The sequence below is a fragment of the Bubalus kerabau genome, chromosome 1 (assembly GCF_029407905.1).
Source record: "Bubalus kerabau isolate K-KA32 ecotype Philippines breed swamp buffalo chromosome 1, PCC_UOA_SB_1v2, whole genome shotgun sequence".
NCBI lineage: Eukaryota > Metazoa > Chordata > Mammalia > Artiodactyla > Bovidae > Bubalus > Bubalus kerabau.
This window is the reverse complement of record NC_073624.1, coordinates 186,972,053-186,991,767: the sequence shown is the minus strand read 5'-3', so window position 1 is coordinate 186,991,767 and position 19,715 is coordinate 186,972,053. Positions and strand designations below refer to the sequence as shown.

General features: G+C 49.5%; 1 protein-coding gene across 4 annotated transcripts in view; it reads right to left on the bottom strand.

Moving 5' to 3' along the window:
* Positions 1-19,715, bottom strand: part of RFX2 (regulatory factor X2) — a 94,963-nt gene that overhangs the window by 38,481 nt on the left and 36,767 nt on the right. For 3 of the 4 annotated variants that reach the window (XM_055546416.1, XM_055546418.1, XM_055546419.1), the window contains exons 2-5: positions 7,757-7,869; positions 5,156-5,245; positions 2,906-2,985; positions 1,241-1,502 (exon numbers count right to left, since the gene is read on the bottom strand). In XM_055546416.1, the coding sequence (XP_055402391.1) occupies positions 1,241-1,502; positions 2,906-2,985; positions 5,156-5,245; positions 7,757-7,861 (537 nt within the window). In that variant the 5' untranslated portion in view covers positions 7,862-7,869. The remainder of the gene's footprint in view (positions 1-1,240; positions 1,503-2,905; positions 2,986-5,155; positions 5,246-7,756; positions 7,870-19,715) is intronic. The other variant, XM_055546422.1, reaches the window with a different exon arrangement.

Below are 19,715 nucleotides of genomic sequence, written 5' to 3'. Positions count from 1 at the left end.
AACAATTCTCAAAATTAACAGGAAGAAAACAGACAACACAGTTAAAATAATAACAATAAACTTCAACTGACACATCCCCAGAGAATATATATATGAGAGGCAAAGCCCATGAATGGGTTCTCGCCATCACTAGTGATTACGAAAATGCAAATTACAACCACTGTGAGATACCACCGCACACTGATGAAAATGGCTAAAAGCAAAGATGCTGATGACACCTGAGAACGGAAGATGCTGGCAACAAGGTGGACAAGAGGAGCTCACACCTGGCTGGGGGAGGAACTCACACTGCGCAGGAAAACACGGGTGGTTTTGGATAAAGTTAAACATGTACTTACCATAGGAGCAAGCAATCCCACTTGTAGGCATTGATTAACCCCAGAGAAAGCAAAACATGTGTCTACACATGTGAGTACTTCTAGGTGTTTTATTCAATATCATGAAAAACTGGAAAAACCCAGGCGGCCCTCGGCTGGTGAAAGGATGAATCAACTTTTGGGTAAAGGAAGACGACTGAGGAACAGGAAGGAGCCAGTGACTCACACAACAACTGGACGGGATCTCCAGGATCCACACTGGGGGAAAGAAGCTGGCCACAATGGGGATCTTGGGGGTGATCCCCCCCGACCAAAACAAACTGCGGTGACGGAGGACAGACCCACGGGTGACAGGGCTCGTGGGTGAGAGGAGGGTGTCACTACCAAGAAATACCCAGGGAGTTCTGGGGGCAACGCCACCGTGCTGTATTCTGATGTAGGGACAGGCACCTGAGGCTGTGTATGCATCAGAACTTGTCTCTCTGTGCACCCAAGCGGTTCACTCTATTCTGTGCTAATTTTAAAAGTTAGAGTAAGTATGGGACGTAGGGTTTTCAAAGCAGATACATTTCCAAAGCAGATGAGCCACGGTTTGGGGCAGGGGCAAGGGGTGCCCATATAGCTTTGATTCAGCCCAGTTCCGCAGGGAAGGGCCGATCTCCACCTCCTAGAGGCTGACGATGATGACCGTGGTCATGGTGGAACGCCAGCACCAGTGGCGTCTGCCAGAACACAACATCCCTCCCAGAAGCTGCCTGCTATCCACTCTCTGTCTTTACCAAGGGAGGACTCCAGGTTCACAGAGGGGGCACCTGTCTGAGGCTGGTGGGGCCCAACGCCCGTGGTCCCAGCTGCCTTCTACTCACCATCCTGCTGCTGTTGGGGGTTTAACCTGCCCCCTCCAGAGCCCGGGATGTACATACCGTAGCCGGCGACGAGCGGGACGTGTGGGCCAGGGTGTGCCTGGTGCCGTCCATCCCCCCGTGGATAAGGTAGGCTCCTGCGCTGGAGACAATGGGGCTGCCCCCGACGTCCATGGTGATGCCCACCATGCTGTGGGAGGGGACTGCGGGCGGGGAGGAGCCTGCCACGGTCACTTGGGCGCCGCCTGGGGCCTCAAAGTAGGACGCGGCGCTGCTGGGGGCGTACATCTGAGGCTCGGGGTTGTAGGCGTAGGCCGTCCGCCTGGTGGAGAGAGAAAAGGCGTCGTGTCAATGCCGCGGCCCAGGGCACTGAGTGCGTGACTAAGTCAGCCACGGACTGTCAACACAGCCAAGTTCACACCCAGGGTCTCAGAAAGCACGTGGAATCCCAGCTCACACAACTGGTGGTTTACAAACCGCAGGTGCGAACTGCACGCGGGCGCCCCCTGGGGGAATGGGGCGGGACTGCACCCGACCCTGGTTATGGGAGGGCTACCCCGGGGTAAGAAGATGTCAAGTCACCCACCGATCCACCCACACCCACGCCCACCCACACCCACATCCACACCCACACACACACACAGAGGCTCATGGGCACAAGTGCGTGCAAGGGCTGTGAAGCTGAATACACCCGATGTCAGTGTCCTGCCGTCACAGATGCTGTCCCCACTGGCGATAGGGAGCCGGATGGGAGCCTGGGGGAATGGTACAAGGGACTCTGGGCTCATTTTGCAGCTTCCTGAGAATCTAGTTCTTTCAACCCAGAAAGCCAGTTGTTTTTTTAAATGTAATTGCTTAATAAAAAGAATATCTAAAGGATTCCAAGAATTCGTCTGATGTTCCTTTAACATCTGGATCAAATCATTCACCATGTCCATTGATGTCCAGCCTGCTGCAGTGAAAGGAGGTCAGTAGGGGTTTTTCCTCAGGGGTGACTGAGGGAAGGCCCTTCTGGAGAGGGAAGGGAGGTCCCTCCAATCTCCGGGGGACATCATCTCTGACCACAGTGCAGTCAAACCAGGCCACTACCACCAGAGTGCCCCCAGAGCCTGCTGTGGCCTCAGGGTTCACCCATCCTCCTCTGGGTCAGCGCTGAGCTGCAGACACTCAGGATCCCAGGAGTCACATCTTTAACCACAGCCAGGCCCCCACGCCCTCCCAGGACCCCAGTGGGGAGTCCTGAAACCAGAGTCAGAAGCAGGCACAAGGGTGCATGCCGAGCAGTGAGCTTCTAGGAACTGCATCACTCTCCCCCAAGCATCACGGAGTTCAAAAGCAGAGAGCCCTGGATGTCCTTGATAAGTAGTAGATCAAGTTCTCAAAACATCAAGATAAGCCAGAGGCTAACAGAGGCCAGAATGAAAAAGCAGAGATGGAAATGGTTTCTGGGTTTCAAAGGTGGGCTCTCCAGACTTCAAGGGTGGATTGGAGTTTCTGTTTTTTAAAACTGCCTTTCCGTGAAGTAAAACTACAAAGGCCTATGATTTCTGATATCTCTACTGGGCTGAGATGTCCTGATGGGGGTGTAATAGCTGGGTCACCCCACCAGGAGGTGAAGGGAGAAGGTTGTGGGCAAACCCATCGCCAGGGGAGCTCAGTAGGCATGGTGGCCAGGTTGGTTCTCTGTGAAGCCCTTCCTGGGGAGGGGAGAAGGCACCCACGTACAAGGCTCCGTTGGTGAAGATGGCGTCCCCGCCCTCCACGTACTGCACCTGGGTGGGGTACACGTGCTGCACCGGCTGGACCTGAAACAACAGCAGACACTCGGCGTTACACGGTTTCCAGATTATTCAGGCAGAAATGTCTCCTATTGCCTTTTGTGAACGCTTAGTGCCACGTTACACTTGTCCTACCCCCGGCTGGCACGTCTAAAACCTAGGAGAGATGGTCACGTCGAGGCCACGTATTCCGGATTAGCCCAGACAGGGATGATGGAAGCAGGTTGGGGCCCCTATTCCATGTGGAGAGGAGCCCCACTGGCACCTGGGAGCCGAGATCCGGAACAGGGCGGGAGGTGGTGGTGGTGATGGTGCCTGGGGTCTACTGGCCACTGGGCAGAGGGGCCGGTCTTGCTTGATGGTGGACACCAGAGATGTGGACAGAACTAGGACCTTGGAGCGTCTGATCCCACTCCCCATTATCCCACCCTCCATTATCCCATCCCCCGGCAGGGCAGGGGCTCAAGTGGCTCACGTGCTCTATCACCCCCACGCCACCCTCTTTGGTGCCCTAGAGGCTGTCCCCAGCATCTGGGTCGGAGGAGGGGCCTTGGGAACCCCTCTGGGAGAGACTGTGAAGGTCTGAGCAGAATCAGTAGGAGTGCTGGGCCTGGAGTAGGGGTTGGGGGCTGCAGGTGGAGGGTGGGGGCCAATGGGAAGACCCCTCCCTCCTCTGTCAGTCCACAGCCTCAGCTGATGACCCCTGAGGGATGCAGGCGCTTTGATGGAACCCAGAGCTCTGTGTGGGGAACTTCAGGATTCTGCGATGGAGGGAGGCTTAGTGGATGCTTGATTCAAGCTCACTGGGGATGAGGAAATCAGGGGCAGGTCTCATCATGGCCTCTCTGTAGACCTTTATGTAGCGGCAGGATTGGATCGACTCCCACCTCTGAGGACACAACCCAGGGACATGTGCACACACATAACCCGTCTCGTCCGTAGGGGGTGGGTATGATGCAGAGGTCAGCGGAGAGAGAAATGGTGGACACATGGCCAGCCCCACGGAACAGGGAAAGCTTCTGGAATCATGGAGCCATGGTCGCGCCCCTCCCTTGAGGAGCTGAGGCAAAGATGCAGGGTCCTTGCTGGGCACCCCCAGAGCCTTCACTCCTCCTGCAGGAAACCCTGAATCACACAGCATCAGGCAAACCTCTCTAAGGAGTGAAGTCACTCAGTCGTGTCCAACTCTTTGCGATCCCATGGACTGTAGACTACCAGGCTCCTCCATCCATGGGATTTTCCAGGCAAGAGTACTGGAGTGGGTTGCCATTTCCTTCTCCAGGGGATCTTCCTAACCCAGGGATCGAACCCAGGTCTCCTGCATTGTAGGCAGACGCTTTACCCTTTGAGCCACCAGGGAAAGGCCAAACCTCTCTAAACACACTGCTAATCTGAACAGAGCCCCTTGAAGGGAGAAGCGTGTCCTCTGGGGTCTCGCCATCTCCACACTATGCTCCTAGGTCCTGTTGCATGGGAGCCTGAATGAATTTGAACTCAGCATCTTGCATAGAGCAGGAGTTGGCAAACTTGGGTCCCTAGGTCAAATCTGGCCCGCCTGATCTTACAAATAGTTTTATTGGCACACGGCCACACCATCCCTTCCACGAGAGTTGCATGGTTGTGCCTGAGACTGTCTGGCCTGCAAAACCAACCAACCAAACAAAAAGCACTGTGAGGCCTTTTCCAAAAAAGGTTTGCCGACTGCTGCTAAGATCACGCTGCCTGTCTGAGCTGATGATCTGGGCTGTGATCTGGCTGCTGAGCCCACACGTTCAAGCTATGTTCTCTAATCATTTAACTGCACAAGAGGCGCCTGTCTAAAGGTCCAGCACTTGCCTGTGGGTGGGTCTGCCTCTCCTGGAGGCTCCATGTTCCTCCTATTCAGAAACCTCTGCCATCTGCCTGCGTGTCTACAGCTGCACCCCAGGCTCTACCTAGCGGCTCACTTGTGCCCGAAAGGCTGAAGATCTAAATTAATAAAGATCATCAGCTTTCTTGGCTTGTAGCAAACTATCTGCAGCAACAGTTTTTTTTTGTTTGTTTTTTTTTAACGCTTCCAAAGAGAACTTCCTGGTAAGGAGCCAAACACGTCACACAAAAGGAAACGACAAAACAGGAAAGCAAGCACTGTCGTTCGGATGGGGGCTCCCAGACATGCCATGCCAACCGTGTCCCACGTCCCCTGTGCTGTGGTTACCTGCTGTGTCACCTGCTGGACTCTGGGGAGGGAGAGTGGCTGCATCTGGGCTCCTTTGGGAGCCGAGCCCGCTGCCTGGACCAACACCCTCTACAAGGGAAGGAGAGAGGACATTTAGGCTCATCATACGTGAGTCCTGAAAACAAATATAGGTCACAGCCGGCGTGACCGTGCCTGCTGCTGCTTAATGGAAACGTATGTGGGGGGGCGGCGGTAAGAAGAAAGAGGGCACACACATGCCCCCAGCAGCTTTGTCTCCTTGGGGTCTGTAGTCATCAGGGTGACGTGGGCTGAGAACTGGGTGCCAGCCACACCGCCTCCCCTGGACAGGCTGGGTCACACCCCACCGTGTCTCCTGCCCCCGTTTAAGAAGAAAGGAAGCCCAGAGTGGTCACTGCTAGGTTGCAGTCCCAGCATCTCAGTATTGGAAGTTCTTTAACTCAGACTCAGGCCAGCCCCCTCCTGGGCTCCATGGCTGCTCTCTGGGCCCCTGGGCCATCTTCCTAGAATGGCTTTGTCACTTTGCTGGAGAACTGGTTGAACAGACAAAGCTAGGAAAGTGGGAAGGATCAAATGCACTCCCGAGGGGAGGGAGGAATAGGAGGGATTTGTTTCTGTGGGCCTGGGGCTTCGTGGACTGTGATTCTGTGACTGGCCTCGTGGACCCTATGCATCACCAGGTGCAGGAATTCTGCAGGGCTTGGCCTCATGAACACCACTGCACTAAGAATTCAACACACTTAGCCCTCCGTGAACTCACCCCCAAAGACACAGAGAACACAGATGGCACACAGAGATCAACAGGATGGATGGACAAACCCCAAGTGTCCATCCACACAGGGGAACATCACTCAGCCAGGAAAAGGAGAGAAGCCCAACTCTCCACACAGTGTTAATGGACCCTGAGGACATGACGCTCAGTGAGAGAAGCAGGCACGGAAGCACGCACCGTGTGTGATTCTATCTACGGGAAATGTCCAGAGCAGACTGATCCACAGGGACAGAGTGGATTTCTGGTTGCCAGGGGCTGGGGGTGAGGGACGGAGGGTCATTGCTAATGGGGAGGGGGTTTCTATTTGGGAGGATGAAGATGTCCTTGAACTAGCCAGAAGTGGAGGTTGCAAGACACTGTGAATGTCTAAAACGCCGCTAAATTGTTCACCTTAAAATGGCAAATCTTGTGTTGTGTGAATTTCACCTCAAATAGATAAATAAGAATTTTGTGGACTTACAGGCACACACTCCAAAGTTGAGGCATCCAATATGGAAGATAATAGCTGTGTATCTCTGTGGCCGTTGACATTGACTTTGATTTAAATGAACTGCAAGTTTCAGTTTCTCTGCAGCCCTGGGCTAGCTGGGCTGGCGGCGGGACACTCCCACTGTGCTGGGGAGTTCTGCTGGACGGCGCGGGACTGAGAGGAGAAGTAGGAAGTGAGCATCATGGGATGGAGGGAGCAAGAAAGCCCCTTACTGGGGAGGCACTGGGTGCTCACTCTTCAGGAAGCCTGCAGGCGAGGCAGGTGCCCAAGGGGTGGGGGATGCAGCCACTGATGCTGGGCTGGGGGGCTGGACCCATCTCCAGCAGGGACGGGAGCCCTGGAGCCTGGGATGGACATGGAGCTGCAGGGCAGAATGCTGGGCCTGTAGTCGCCAGAGGTGGCTAACACCCAGACCTGGGGCACCTGAGACTGGGGCTGGTGAGAGGGACCCCAGGGAACAGGGGGTGGAGGGCCCACGCATCAGATGCAGTGGGCACGGAAACAGTGAGTCCACAGCCACAAGTGATCGCGCCCTCTAGGTACCCGTGCTGGGGTGGCCACAATTCCAAGAAATAAATGCCACACGTGCCCGACTACGTGTGCTAAACTGAATAAGTGGTCTCAGTGTCTATCTACTTGCTTTTGCTGAATTACGGGTTTTATTTTTCTTTTTTGCCAGTACCAATTCTTTCTGTCCCGCTCCTAATTTTCAGATTTGTAAATCATAGATAGTGGGCCTCTGCACGTGTCCACGACTTCTGGTCTGTTCCATTACCTTCAGTTTCACGTGGAATTATGTTTATGTCTACTTTCTGGTGTATTCCAAACTACTGCGGAAATCTAGGAGTTGGGAGAACCTTGATGAGATGAGAACTTGTGAAATGAGAACCTTGATGAGATGAGAACTTGTGAAAATTCTCCACAAGTTTGAAAGAATATGCCACTTCTAATGCTAGATTCGATTATGAACCAATCCTAAGACTTCTCACTTCTGCGTAGAAGGCTCACTTCCAAGGTACAAGAAAAAACTGCCGCTAGCAGATGAGAATGAAGTCGATCAGAGTCCAAGAAGGGCTGTGGTTCTGAGTTTGGATCATTTCACCGATTCCTTGGTGGGGCCTTTTAAAACAAACGGTGAAAAAGCCAGATAACATAGGAAGAGGGAGGAACATGAGGGTGCATTTCAACAGCAGCAGCCGTGGAGCTGAGAAGTCAATTCAGAATAGAGATGCCAGGCTCTGCAGATTTAAATGTTTTCTGAAACCGTGGTGGATGTGTCCACCCTGGCTGCACTGGTTTTTCCAGGGCTGCCTAAGCAACAGGCGGGCTGATCTGTTACCTGCGGGGAGGCTGTCACTGGCTGGGCCACGGGCGCCTGGGCAGCCGCCGACGAACACAAAGCCACGGAAGCCGGGGAATCCGATCCACTCTCTGAGTTCTGCATGCTCAGGTCTAAAGAGAGGCGGAGAGAGAGTGAGGGGAGGGCAGAGAGAGAGTGAGGGGGGCAGGGCTGCCATCGCGAAGCCTGGAGAGGTGATGGACAAGGTAGTGAGTGAGTGGCAATGACCAGGTTCAAATGCGAGGATCCTGGGCAGACGAGGTAAGTAAGAGGCAGGGGGAGAAAGGCTTCGCAATCATTTCATAAGAAGAGAGAAGGGAGGTGCAGGAGGTATTTTTTCCAACAGAAACCTGAAAAAATAGCCCAGCAGGAATTCCTGAAGGACAGGTGTGGGACAATGGCACCAATCTCATCAAGCTCGACTATTTTCAAGGGTTCATGCAATTTTTAAACCATTTATGGAGAAAATTAAAAGCGCTTGTTGGATGTTTGCCATCTGGGGAGCTACCACACCCCACTATAAGCGCATCTCTTAGGGCAGGGTGTCCTCTTGGCACCGTGGCCAGCGAGCAGGTGTCAGTGAGCGGGCCAGTGAGCAGGAGGCCTGTGGGACCTCCTGGGCCAGGTGTGGAGTGGAACAGCACCCCTGCGCCCCCAGTCATCACAACCACAGATGTCCCCGGATACCAATCCGTCCCTTTGGGGGCGGATTCAACACCAGCGAGAAAAAAGGTGACGGCAGAGGAAAGAATTGGCACCTTCCTTTGGGCTGGAGAAAAATCCTCAGGCATTTCAGCAATAAGAAAAGGTGCATTTTGTTCCTCTGCCCATGAGAAAGTGTAAAAGTATTGATATATTTCTCTGCAGCCAGGTGCAGACATCTCTCAAATGGGTCGTTTAAAAATTCTCTACCAAAAAATTCATGTAACCGCAGCACAAAGTGGCAGATGAGATTCACTCCAGGAAAATACTGAAAGGCAAACTCTCTACATTAAAAAAAATTTTTTTTGGCCACACAGCAGGGCATGTGGGATCTTGACTCCCCAGCCAGGGATTGAACCCATGCGTCCTGCAGTGGAAGCGTGGAGTCTCAACCACTGGACTGCCAGGGAAATTCCTCTCTTTACTTTTTAACAAACACTGGCTAGCTTCAAGCTTCAAGAAGCAGATCAGCAACTGCAGACAGGGGAGATGGCTTTGTGGCCGCACACAGCTGTCTCATCTCTGTCTTGTCCCCTACCGGCCACGGCTCTAAGCATGTCCTCCCACGAGTCTGGGCTCCCAACTCCCGGGGAGACCTGGACAGCATGGCACACACCACAGTGCCCAGGACATACTGCCAGAAACTCTGTGTTTCTCTGTAGCCCCAAGAGTCCCACCTCCAATAATAAGTAGATAATTTTTTTAAAGCCTTTTTAAAAAATTCAAAGAAAAACTGATAATAGATTGAAACAATTTGCCTAAGGGAAGCAGAAAGGTGTGCATGTGTGTGTGTTTGGATCTGAGAGTGCTGGCTAAATTCCATCTTCACTGACTATCCCAGGCCCCTCCCTCCCACCCCCGGTGCCTTTGGTACCACAGGAACCATTTGATGCACTGTGGCCGTGCCTTGGCATTTTTCTATTTCCTGTGACCTTGACTCAGTTCTCACCACCAGAGGTCCCCAGATCCATACAATGATGGCTGCTTCATGTGCTCTTTGCCTCTTTTGGAGGAGGAAGAGGAGAAGAAGGGAGAGAGAGGGATGAAGGGGGAGGAGGAAGAGGAGGGAGAGGAGAAGGAGACTGTGAATTTCCAATCTGTATTTGCTGGGTCTCCAACTTTCTCTCCTTCCTGACGAAACTCACTTTTGGAATTATTCTATGGGAATTTGCCTAACTTGTGGTCTTATATTCACGGTTTTCTCTGACCATTTAGCCAGTCAGTTACCCACTCTGTACCATTGTGTCCCCATCTGAAGCCAGGAAGTGGGTAACTTCAGTGGCACTAGGGGGAAAGTGATGCAAACTCTCCATGAAATGAATCCACGAGTGAGAAAGTGAGGAGGCTGACTTCACTGAGACCAGTTCCTTGGTCCATAGTTGAGTCTTACGGAGACAAGGAGAGGCTGTGAGTGAGTGGGATAGATGGCAGGCCCATGCTCTGCTTACTGTGGCCAGAATGCACTTTCCAGAATGTGAGTTAGTCTAACACACTCCTGACCAGGATGCACTATCTCATACTGTATGGAGTTTAGTGAAAAAGTTGGCTTAAAACTCAACATTCAAAAAACTAAGATCATGGCACCTGGTCTCATCACTTCATGGCAAATAGTTGGGGAAACAATGGAAACAGGGACAGACTTTATTTTCTTGGGCTCCAAAATCACTGCAGGTGGTGACTGTAGCTATGGAATTAAAAGACGCTTACTCCTTGGAAGAAAAGCTATGATAAATTTGGATGGTGTATTAAAAAGCAGAGACATCACTTTGCTGACAAAGGTCTGAATAGTCAAAGCTATGGTTTTTCCAGTAGTCATGTATGGATTTGAGAGTTGGACCATAAAGAAGGCTGAGAGCCAAAGAATTGATGATTTTGAACTGTGGTGTTGAAGACTCTTGAGAGTCCATTGGACAGCAAGGAGATCAAACCAGTCAATCCTAAAGAAAATCAATCCTGAATATTCATTGGAAGGACGGATGCTGAGGATGAAGCGCCAATACTTCGGCCACCTGATGCAAAGAGCCGACTCATGGGAAAAGACCCTGATGCTGGGAAAGATTGAAGGCAGGAGGAGAAGAGGATGACAGAGGATGAGATGGTTGGATGGCATCACTGACTCAATGGACATGAGTTTGAACAAGCTTCGGGAGATGGTGAAGAACAGGGAAGCCTGGTGTGCTGCAGTCCCTGGAGTCGCAGAGTTTGACATGACTGATTGAGTGAACAACAGCAACAAATGTCATTCAGACCAGAGTCAGCAGACTTAAGTCCCAAGTGGGACTTATGGGCCCACCTGATCTCTGTTACAACTACTAGACTTTGCCATCATAGCATAGGAGCAACCACGGCTGACACATGAATGAATGATCTTGGCAGGATTCTGATAAAACCATTTATAGAAACAGGGGATGGGCCATGGTTGTTGGTAACTGATCCACATAATTTGGGTTTGATAAAGTGGTGTGGTTTTGGAAGACGTAGAAAAATTACACTGTCTTGATTTGAAGCCTGAGGCCCACAGGCCTTCCATCCAGCACCTTGTTTCTGAGGCCACATCTCACCAACATGACAGGACCTGGGGGGACCCCAGAGGGTGACTCATATTGGGAGAAGGGTGAAGTTGGTGACATTTAAAGACAAACGGAAATATCAGACACTGGTTAAATGCCAACCGTGGTCTTCTTGAAGCTTGATGCTGCTGCTGCATGCTCAGTCATGTCCGACTTTTTATGACCCCATGAGTTATAGCCCGCCAGGCTCCTCTGTCCATGGGATTTCCCAGGCAAGAATACTGGAGTGGGTTGGCATTTCCTTCTCCAGGGGATCTTCCTGACCCAGGGATCAAACCCGCATCTCCTGCACTGGCAGGTGGATTCTTTACCACTGTGCCAGCTATCCTGAAGTTTATGAAGCCACAAAGAAGGCTGATTCGTTGAATGCCAGAACCCTAAAAGCCAGGGGTAGCCCTTAAAACTCAGGATGGGCAATTGGGCACAGCTCACTTTTGGGGGGCTGTAGTGTGTTGAAGGGTGTCCCCCCAAATTCATGTCCTCCTGGAGTCTCAGGATGTGAACTTATTTGGAAACAGTGCCCCTGCAGATGTACAGAAGGGAAGCATGGAAAGGAGATCACAGGGATGAGGGGGGGCCCAAATCCAGTGATAGCGTCTTAGAAAAGGACACACAGGGAAGAAGGCCATGCGACGGTGGAGGCAGAGACGGGTGATGCGGCTACAAACCGAGGATGCCGAGGCCCTTAGAATTGGAGGAGGCAGGGAGGAGCCTCCCCTAGAGCGATCATGGCCCTGTCGACACTCTCTGGTCTCCCGAACTGCAAGAGGATTGTTTTTTGGTTGTTTCAAGCCACCCAGTTTGTGGTACTTTGAATGGCACCCCTGGGAAACCCACACAGGGGTCTCCTTATGGTCCACCCCGTGAGGTGCTGGGGTCCTGCTTTGGTCCCAGGCACATTGTATCAGGCAGCTGATACACATTTAGCAAATGAATGAACACCAGTAATGCCTCAGTACTACATCTGACACTGAATGATAAAAACTTACAGATAGCATTTCAGATAGTAAGAGTCTATGATGGCACTTTATGAAACAGATAATGATACATGGAATTATTATTTCAAGAGACAGTACAGTTGGGAAATACAAAGAGGTTCATAGAGGTTTCAGAAAAAGTACAAACCACCTGGTTATTTCAGGGGTACCTAGGACTCTCCTGGGAAGGATAATGACTCTTTGAGACCAAATTCTCTGCTCCCTCAATTCATCCTTTGACACTGGGATCAGAGACAGAATGACAGATGCCTGGTGGGTCAGTCTGGCTGCTCCTGTATATGAAGACACAACATGCCCATCTGCAGAGAGTGTGATACCCTTCCTTTCCCACCTAAGATCACCAAGGTTGTAGGTTGCACATAAGCTGATCCAGTTTCCTGCAAAAATGTTTTATTTGGGTCCATTAATCAAGGGCTCTTAGGACATCAAACTTTAGGGTTTTTAAAACATGGTTTTTCAAAGGCATGCAAAAGAAACACTGGCTTTCAGTAATGGAGCAGCAAATTGGCTGGATTAAACCTGCAGAAAACAACTACAAAATCTGGGCAAATTATTATTTTTTTAAAGCAACTATTTAGACACTGGAGGGTGACCAAAGCAGGGGGCACTGCCAGGGACCCCGCCCTTGGAAGACCACTGTCACAGATCAGACTGCCTGGGGACTCTGGCTTTCGCTGGGGGGTAAATCCCCTGTGCAGGAATGCTTGGGTGGCAGAAAGCAGCACCCTGGGCATCTTGAAGTGTCAAAGGAGAGAGTTCACAATGTTGGGGGGAATCTTGGAAGACGGAGAGCCACAGAGAGGGTGAACCCCCAAATCTGACTACATAGTACACCAAAATCTTTAGCCAATTGGCTAAAAACCACACATGTGGAGGAGACATGGGGGTCTTGGAGAAAACCCGGCAGTTCAAAGATGAAAATGCTAGGAGAAGATTTCAGCTGCTACTTACTGCAGGAGGGCAGTTTAAGTCCAGCCAAGTTAAAGGACATCAGGGGGACATGGCAGAATCCAGAGATTCTGTAACATATCATTCATGGTGTCCAGGAACCAATAAAGACCATGAGCTATGAGAAAAAATAGGAAATTGTGATTCATACCCAAGAGAAACAAAAATGAGAAATCAATTACAACCAAACTAAGATAATCCTGCTGTTGCTGATGAAGCATACATACTGTATGACTCCAGCGATATGACATTGTGGAAAAGGAAAACTACGGAGACAGTAAAAGATCAGTGGTTGCCAGGAGTTGGTGGAAGGTGGAATAGATAGGAGGAGAGAGGGTTTTTAGGGCAGTGAAAATACTCTGTGGCTTCTTCAGTGGCGCAGCAGTAAAGAATCTGCCTGCCAGTGCAGGAGACACAGGTTCGATCCCTGGGTCAGGGAGATCCCCTCGAGAAGGGAATAGCACTCCACTCCAGGATTCTTGCCTGGGAAATCCCATGGACAGAGGAGTCTAGCGGGCTACAGTCCACGGGGTCGCAAAAGAATGGGGCATGACTGAGTGACTAAACAACACCACCAGAAACACTCTGTAGGATACTATACATTTGTCCAAACCCATTGAAAGTACACCACCAAGAGGGAATCCTAGTATAAAGCATGGACTTTGGTTAATAATGATCTGTTAGTGTTAGTTGCTCAGTCATGTCTGACTCTGGACTTTAGCCTGCCAGGCTCCTCTGTCCATAGGATTCTCCAGGCAAGAATACTGGAGTGAGTTGCCATTCTCTTCTCCAGGGGATCATCTCAAAACTAGGGATCAAACCTGGGTCTCTGGCATTGCAGGCAGATTCATTACCGTCTGAGCCCCATGATGTGTTAGTATACGTATACTATCAGCTGCAACAAATGGACCATCTGGTGAGGGATGTTGCTAATGGGGGAGGCTATGCAGGTGTGAAAGCAGAGAGTATACACAAAATTTCTGTGCCTTCCTTTCAATTTTGCTGTGAACCTAAAACTGCTCTTTAAAAAATCTAGGAATAAAAAGACTGACAACCTTCTATTTAAAAATTGACATGACAAGAATGAAAGAGAAAAGAAAAGGAAAAAAACACAGATTGCCAATGCCAGGAGTGGGATGAGATCTAGCACTACAAATCTCACAGAAATTAAAATGATAAAATGGAACTATTATGAACAACTTTAGCCAATACATTTAACAATTTAGATCAAACAAGCACTGTTTTGAAAAACACAACAAACCCAAACTGACCAAGATGAAATAGAAAATGTGCAGTCAGGGCTTCCCTGGTGGTCCTGTGGCTAAGAATCTGCCTTGCAATGCAGGGGAGAACCAGTTCGACCCCTCACCGGGAAGATCCCACATGCTGTGGGGCAACTGAGCCTGTGCATCACAACAACTGAAGCCCATGCTCCACAACTACTGAAGCCCGTGAACCATAGAGCCTGTGCGCCACAGCAAGAGAAGCCACGGCAACGAGAAGCTACTAGAGAAAGCCCTCACACAGCAATGAAGACCCAGCACAGAGAAAAATAAAAATTAAACATAAATAAGAGATAAGTTCTTAAAAAAGAAAATACATGGTCATACAAAGAAATTGAATACATTATTGAAAACCTCCCTACAAAGAAAAGTCCAGGCTCAAACAGTGTCACTTGTGAATGCTATCTAACACCATAAAGGGAATTAATACACAAATTCCACCAGAAAATAGAGAAAGTAATACTTAACAACTCTTTTCATGAGGTCAGCAAAGTCCTGATACCAAAATTTGATAAAAAAAATTATAAGAAAAGTATTTAGACCATTATCTCTCATGAGCACACTTACAAAAATCATAATAAAAATAATAAATCAAATCTAGAAATATATAACCAATATAGCCCATACTTACATTGTCGATTGACTTTTCTGATGGTGCCCCAGCTCTCTTCCTTCTCAGCTGATTTTTGACAAAGGTGTCAAGACAATTCAACAGAGAAAGGAAGTCTCTTAAACAAATGATATATCCACATGGGAAGAAGAAAACAAATGAACTTCGACCCCTGCCTCACACCATTCACAAAAATGATTTTGAGTTAGATCACAGACTTATACATAAAAGTTAAAACATGATACATTAGATTTCACAAAAATTTTAAACTTCTGCTCATTAAAGATTTCATCAAGAGCTCAAATTGTTAAGTCCCAGTCTAGGAGAAAATATTTGCAAAAATTGTATCTGACAAAGGGCTTTTATCCACAATACATAAAAAGCTCCCTACAACTCAATAAGAAGAAGACAATCTAATGGGCAAAAGACTTGGACAGGCACTTCATAAAGGTATACAGATGCCCCATAAGTATATGAAATAGTATTTAACATTGATAGTCACTAGGGAAATGCAAATAAAAACCACAATGAGAGGCCACGAAACACTCAACGACTAGAATGGCTAAAATAAAAATTTGACAACCAATGTTGTGAGCGCATGCAGAAACTGTAACTCTCATACACTTGTGGGGATGTCAAATGATATCACCACATTGGGGAAAAGGTTTGGTAGTTTTCTAGTAAGTTCAACCTACCCTTTAAGGCAAAATTCTTCTCCTGGATGTTTATCCAAGAGAAATGGAAACATATGTCTTCAAAAAACTAGCACATTCACAGCAGTTTTATAGCCAAAAGGAAGAAAAAATCCAAATGTCCATCAGAAGAATGAATCGGAAACTGCAGATTGTGGTAAGTTAAAGATGCAGAGCATAATCTCTCAAGCAACCACTGAATACACACAAACATGGACACACACAAACACAGCCAAAAAGCCTATGGGGAAAGCAAGTCACCAATAGAGAAGTATGAACTGTTGATAACACGTGGGTGAATCTCAGACTCATTACACTGAGCGAAAGAAGATGGATCCGAAAGAGCATGTTCATAATACAGACTGGCTAATTAATACAGACTGGCTAATTAATACAAGGTTAAAGAAGAGTCAGAGGAATGTGGGCGCCGGGTCTGAGAAGGGACAGGGGAACTTTGAGAGGGGTGGATGGACACGTTCTCTATGTGTCAGGACATGTATTACATGGAAAATCCACCTGCTTAAACTGGACAGCTAAAGATTTCCATATTTATTGTCTGTAATTTTTTTTTTGATTTGGCCCATTTTTAAAGTTTTTATTGAATTTATTACAACGTTGCTTCAGTTTTATGTTTTGGTCTTTTTGGCCACAAGGCATGTGGGATGTGGGATCGTAGCTCCCTGACCAGGGATTGAACCTACTTTCCTAAATTGGAAGGTGAAGTCTTAATTACTGGACCACCAGGGAAGCCCCTATGGTCTGTAAATCTTAACCTATAAAAACCTTTACTAGCGAGTGGAGGGTGGGGAGGGGGCGTTTGTGCAGGGGACACAAAATGTAGAGTGCTGATGACTGTGGAGGCTGCTGGTGGCTACTTGGAGTTCATTACCTGCATGTTTCCCCCTCTATTTGCCAGAAGTGATGGGACCAGATGCCAGGATCTTAGTTTTCTAAATGTTGAGTTTTAAACCAACTTTTTCACTCTCCTTTTTCATTTTCATCAAGAAGCTCTTTAGTTTTTCTTTGCTTTCTGCCATAAGGGTGGTGTCATCTGTATGTGGAGATCCAACCTGTCGATCCTAAAGGAAATCAATTTCCTGAATATTCATTGGAAGGACTGATGCTGAAGCTGAAACTCCAATACTTTGGCCATTTAATGCAAAGAACTGACTCATTGGAAAAAACCCTGATGCTGGGAAAGATTGAAGGCAGGAGAAGGGGATGACAGAGGATGAGATGGCTGGATGGCATCACTGATGCAATGGACATAAGTTTGAGTAGGCTCTGGGAGTTGGTGATAGACAGGGAAGCCTGGGGTGCTGCAGTCCATGGGGTTGCAAAGAGTCGGACACGACTGAGTGACTGAACTGAACTGATCCTGCATGTGGATTTTGTTGATGCTTGAAAATTCCATAACAGAAAGTGAAACCAGAAACACTCATCCTGCTATTAGTTTTCAGCCACAAGGAACGAATGTTGGCTCCTGCCTTTCTCCACAGCGCTGGTGCTGAGTTGGCAGCCTGTGAAGAGGGGACCAGCAGTTTCAGGGGTCCTTCTGGAAGGTGTGAGGCAGGATCAGGGTGACTGACCCGCCCCCAGGGGCTGTGGGAAGGTAGCCAGCCTCGAGGACAAGGCCAGCAGACACCACACACAACGTGAAGTCCTCTGCATTTCCATTTTCCTGCTCACCTGGGTCAGGCTCATGGGTGACTGCAATCAACTTGGGTGGCTGAGCATCTGCTCTGAACTTGAACTTGTGATCAGAACTAGGAGTCATTCCATTGCGTCTTCCTGCTTGTTCTTCTTCCTCTCTCCTGTTCTTCTTCCCCAGGCCAGGACTCAAGCCTTCTTTCTCTGACGGCTTTCCGTCTTCGGCCGCTCCCTGGAACAGGACCCGTGGCCCAGCCTGGCCAGGTTGGCCCAGAGCTCTGTGTGGCTCAGAGACACGCCCAGTGTGTTGTTTATAAGCCGAGCATGGTCCCTTTGTCGTGTGCTCCCAGATAAGGGCAGGCTTGAGAAAGTGGGAACACGTAGGGCCATGGGCGCAGCATTCCCCTCCTGGGCCGGCCTGGCGTTTAGAATGCATGTCTGACCTGCTGGAGACGCTGCCCAGAAACACCGCCAGTGGGAACAGGGGCGAGGGTTCCTGAGCATCTGTGAGGGGACCCAGTAGAGACCCACCGTCAGCAGCCCTGGATCAGGGCCTCGATGAATGAATCTGCCCGGGCACAAAGGGAAGAGGCTTCTGTTGACAGGAAAATACTCTGGTTACCCAGCAACCAGTAATGACAGGAAAGGAAATGTAGAAAAAGCTGAGGGCAATTTCTGGGCCCGGTTCCTAGCCTGGTGCTGACTCACCACGACCTGAAGCAATGGCCTTTCTATTCCTGCTCCTCCCTGAAGCAGAGGGATCACCTGCCTTGCATGGGTCTCTCGACATTTAGGAAGCTGCTTGTCATCTCTGGGTAATTAGGGGAGAGCAGCCTGCTGGGTTTTGGTTCCCTTTGTTCTGAATGGCCAATTAACTTCCACTCTGGGGCTTCCTTTATGGCTCAGCTGGTAAAGAATCTGCCTGCAATGCGGGAGCCCTGGGTTTGATCCCTGGGTTGGGAAGATCCCCTGGAGAAGGGAAAGACCACCCACTCTAGAATTCTGGCCTGGAGAATTCCATGGACTGTATAGTCCATGGGGTCGCAAAGAGTTAGACATGACTGAGCAACTTTCACTTCACTGGAGAGTCGCAGACCTTTTACTCTTACTTTGGGGAGAGACATGTGGCCTCTGCTGGTATTTGGTGGCATTCGATGGCACCTGGGTTCATAAGCAATTCATGTTTTCCCTATGGACGAGAAGCCACAAGTCCAGAATGTTCTCAAGAGCACGGGTTGTCTTGCACCCCGGGGTCTGGCTTGACACTTGTGTTGACATTTGCAGAGTTGTTACGGGGACCAGAAGCATCAGGTCACTTTGCCACTCATGGGTCCCCTCCGGTCTGAGGCCAGGTCTGGGGAGCAAGCCGTGTGGGGTCTACTTTCTCAACTGGCCCTGCTGGTGTGTGGCCCCTGCTGTGGGATGGTTACTCAGCGGAGATCCGTATACTTGCAGAACGAAACGCCCCTCTCCTCTTTGCTGAAAAGTGGATCCTATAACACTGTATCAAGGAGATCAAACCAGTCAATCCTAAGGGAAATCAACTCTGAATATTGGAAGGATTGATGCTGAAGCTGAAGCTCCAATACTTTGGCTACCTGATGAGAAGAGCTGACTCATTGGAAAAGACCTTCTGGGAAAGATTGAGAGCAAAAGAAGGCGGCAAAAGAGGATGAGATGGCTGGGTGGCATCACTGACTCAATGGACGTGAGTTTGAGCAAACTCCGGGAAGATAGGAAGGACAGGGAAACTTGGTGTGCTGCAGTTTGTGGGGTTGAAAAGAGTCGGACAATATTCAGTGACTGAACAACAATATAATCATCCATGAAGGTGGAAATCACATCCTTTCTATCTTTGGCCCTCCCAGCCCCCTCCCCTCAGTAGGCACTGATGCAGGGTCCCCACTGTGGGTAATCGGCAGGTCATTCTCTGTGAGGGGCTGGCCCAGGCACTGTGGGTGCTGGTGGTACCTCTGGCCCCCACCCACCAGATACCAGGAATGCCTCTCCCACCCAAGCATCCCTGGGGCGGGGGACAGGGTTGCTTTGCTGGAGCAGCAGCGTCCTCAGGGACTGTGCAGCCTCTGGGACATGAGACAGACAAATGGCGCTTGAGAACGACAGACTCAAAGACAGGTTGAGAATAGGGACAATGACAGAGCGGGCCCTGCGGTGACCCGGGCCCCAAACAGTTGAAATCCTGCCAGATGAGGGGCACAGAGTGAGGGGGGAAAACAACTGGACCCTTTAAAATCTACCCACTCTTTCTAAGCACTATAATTTCAACTCACATCAAGGGTGACCCATCATTGGCCTAAACCTTTCGGATGCCCTGGCATTCCTCAGTCAATTCTCAGTTTTTTTTTTGTTTGTTTGTTTTTCCTTTTGCAGCCATAGACTCTGAGGGATCAGAATTGGCTCTGAGTCGCTCTGGAATGAAGTATCTTCAGAATTCAAATTCCTTTTTCTTTTGGTCAGAACTGGGCTTCTGTTGCTGTTTTCGTGA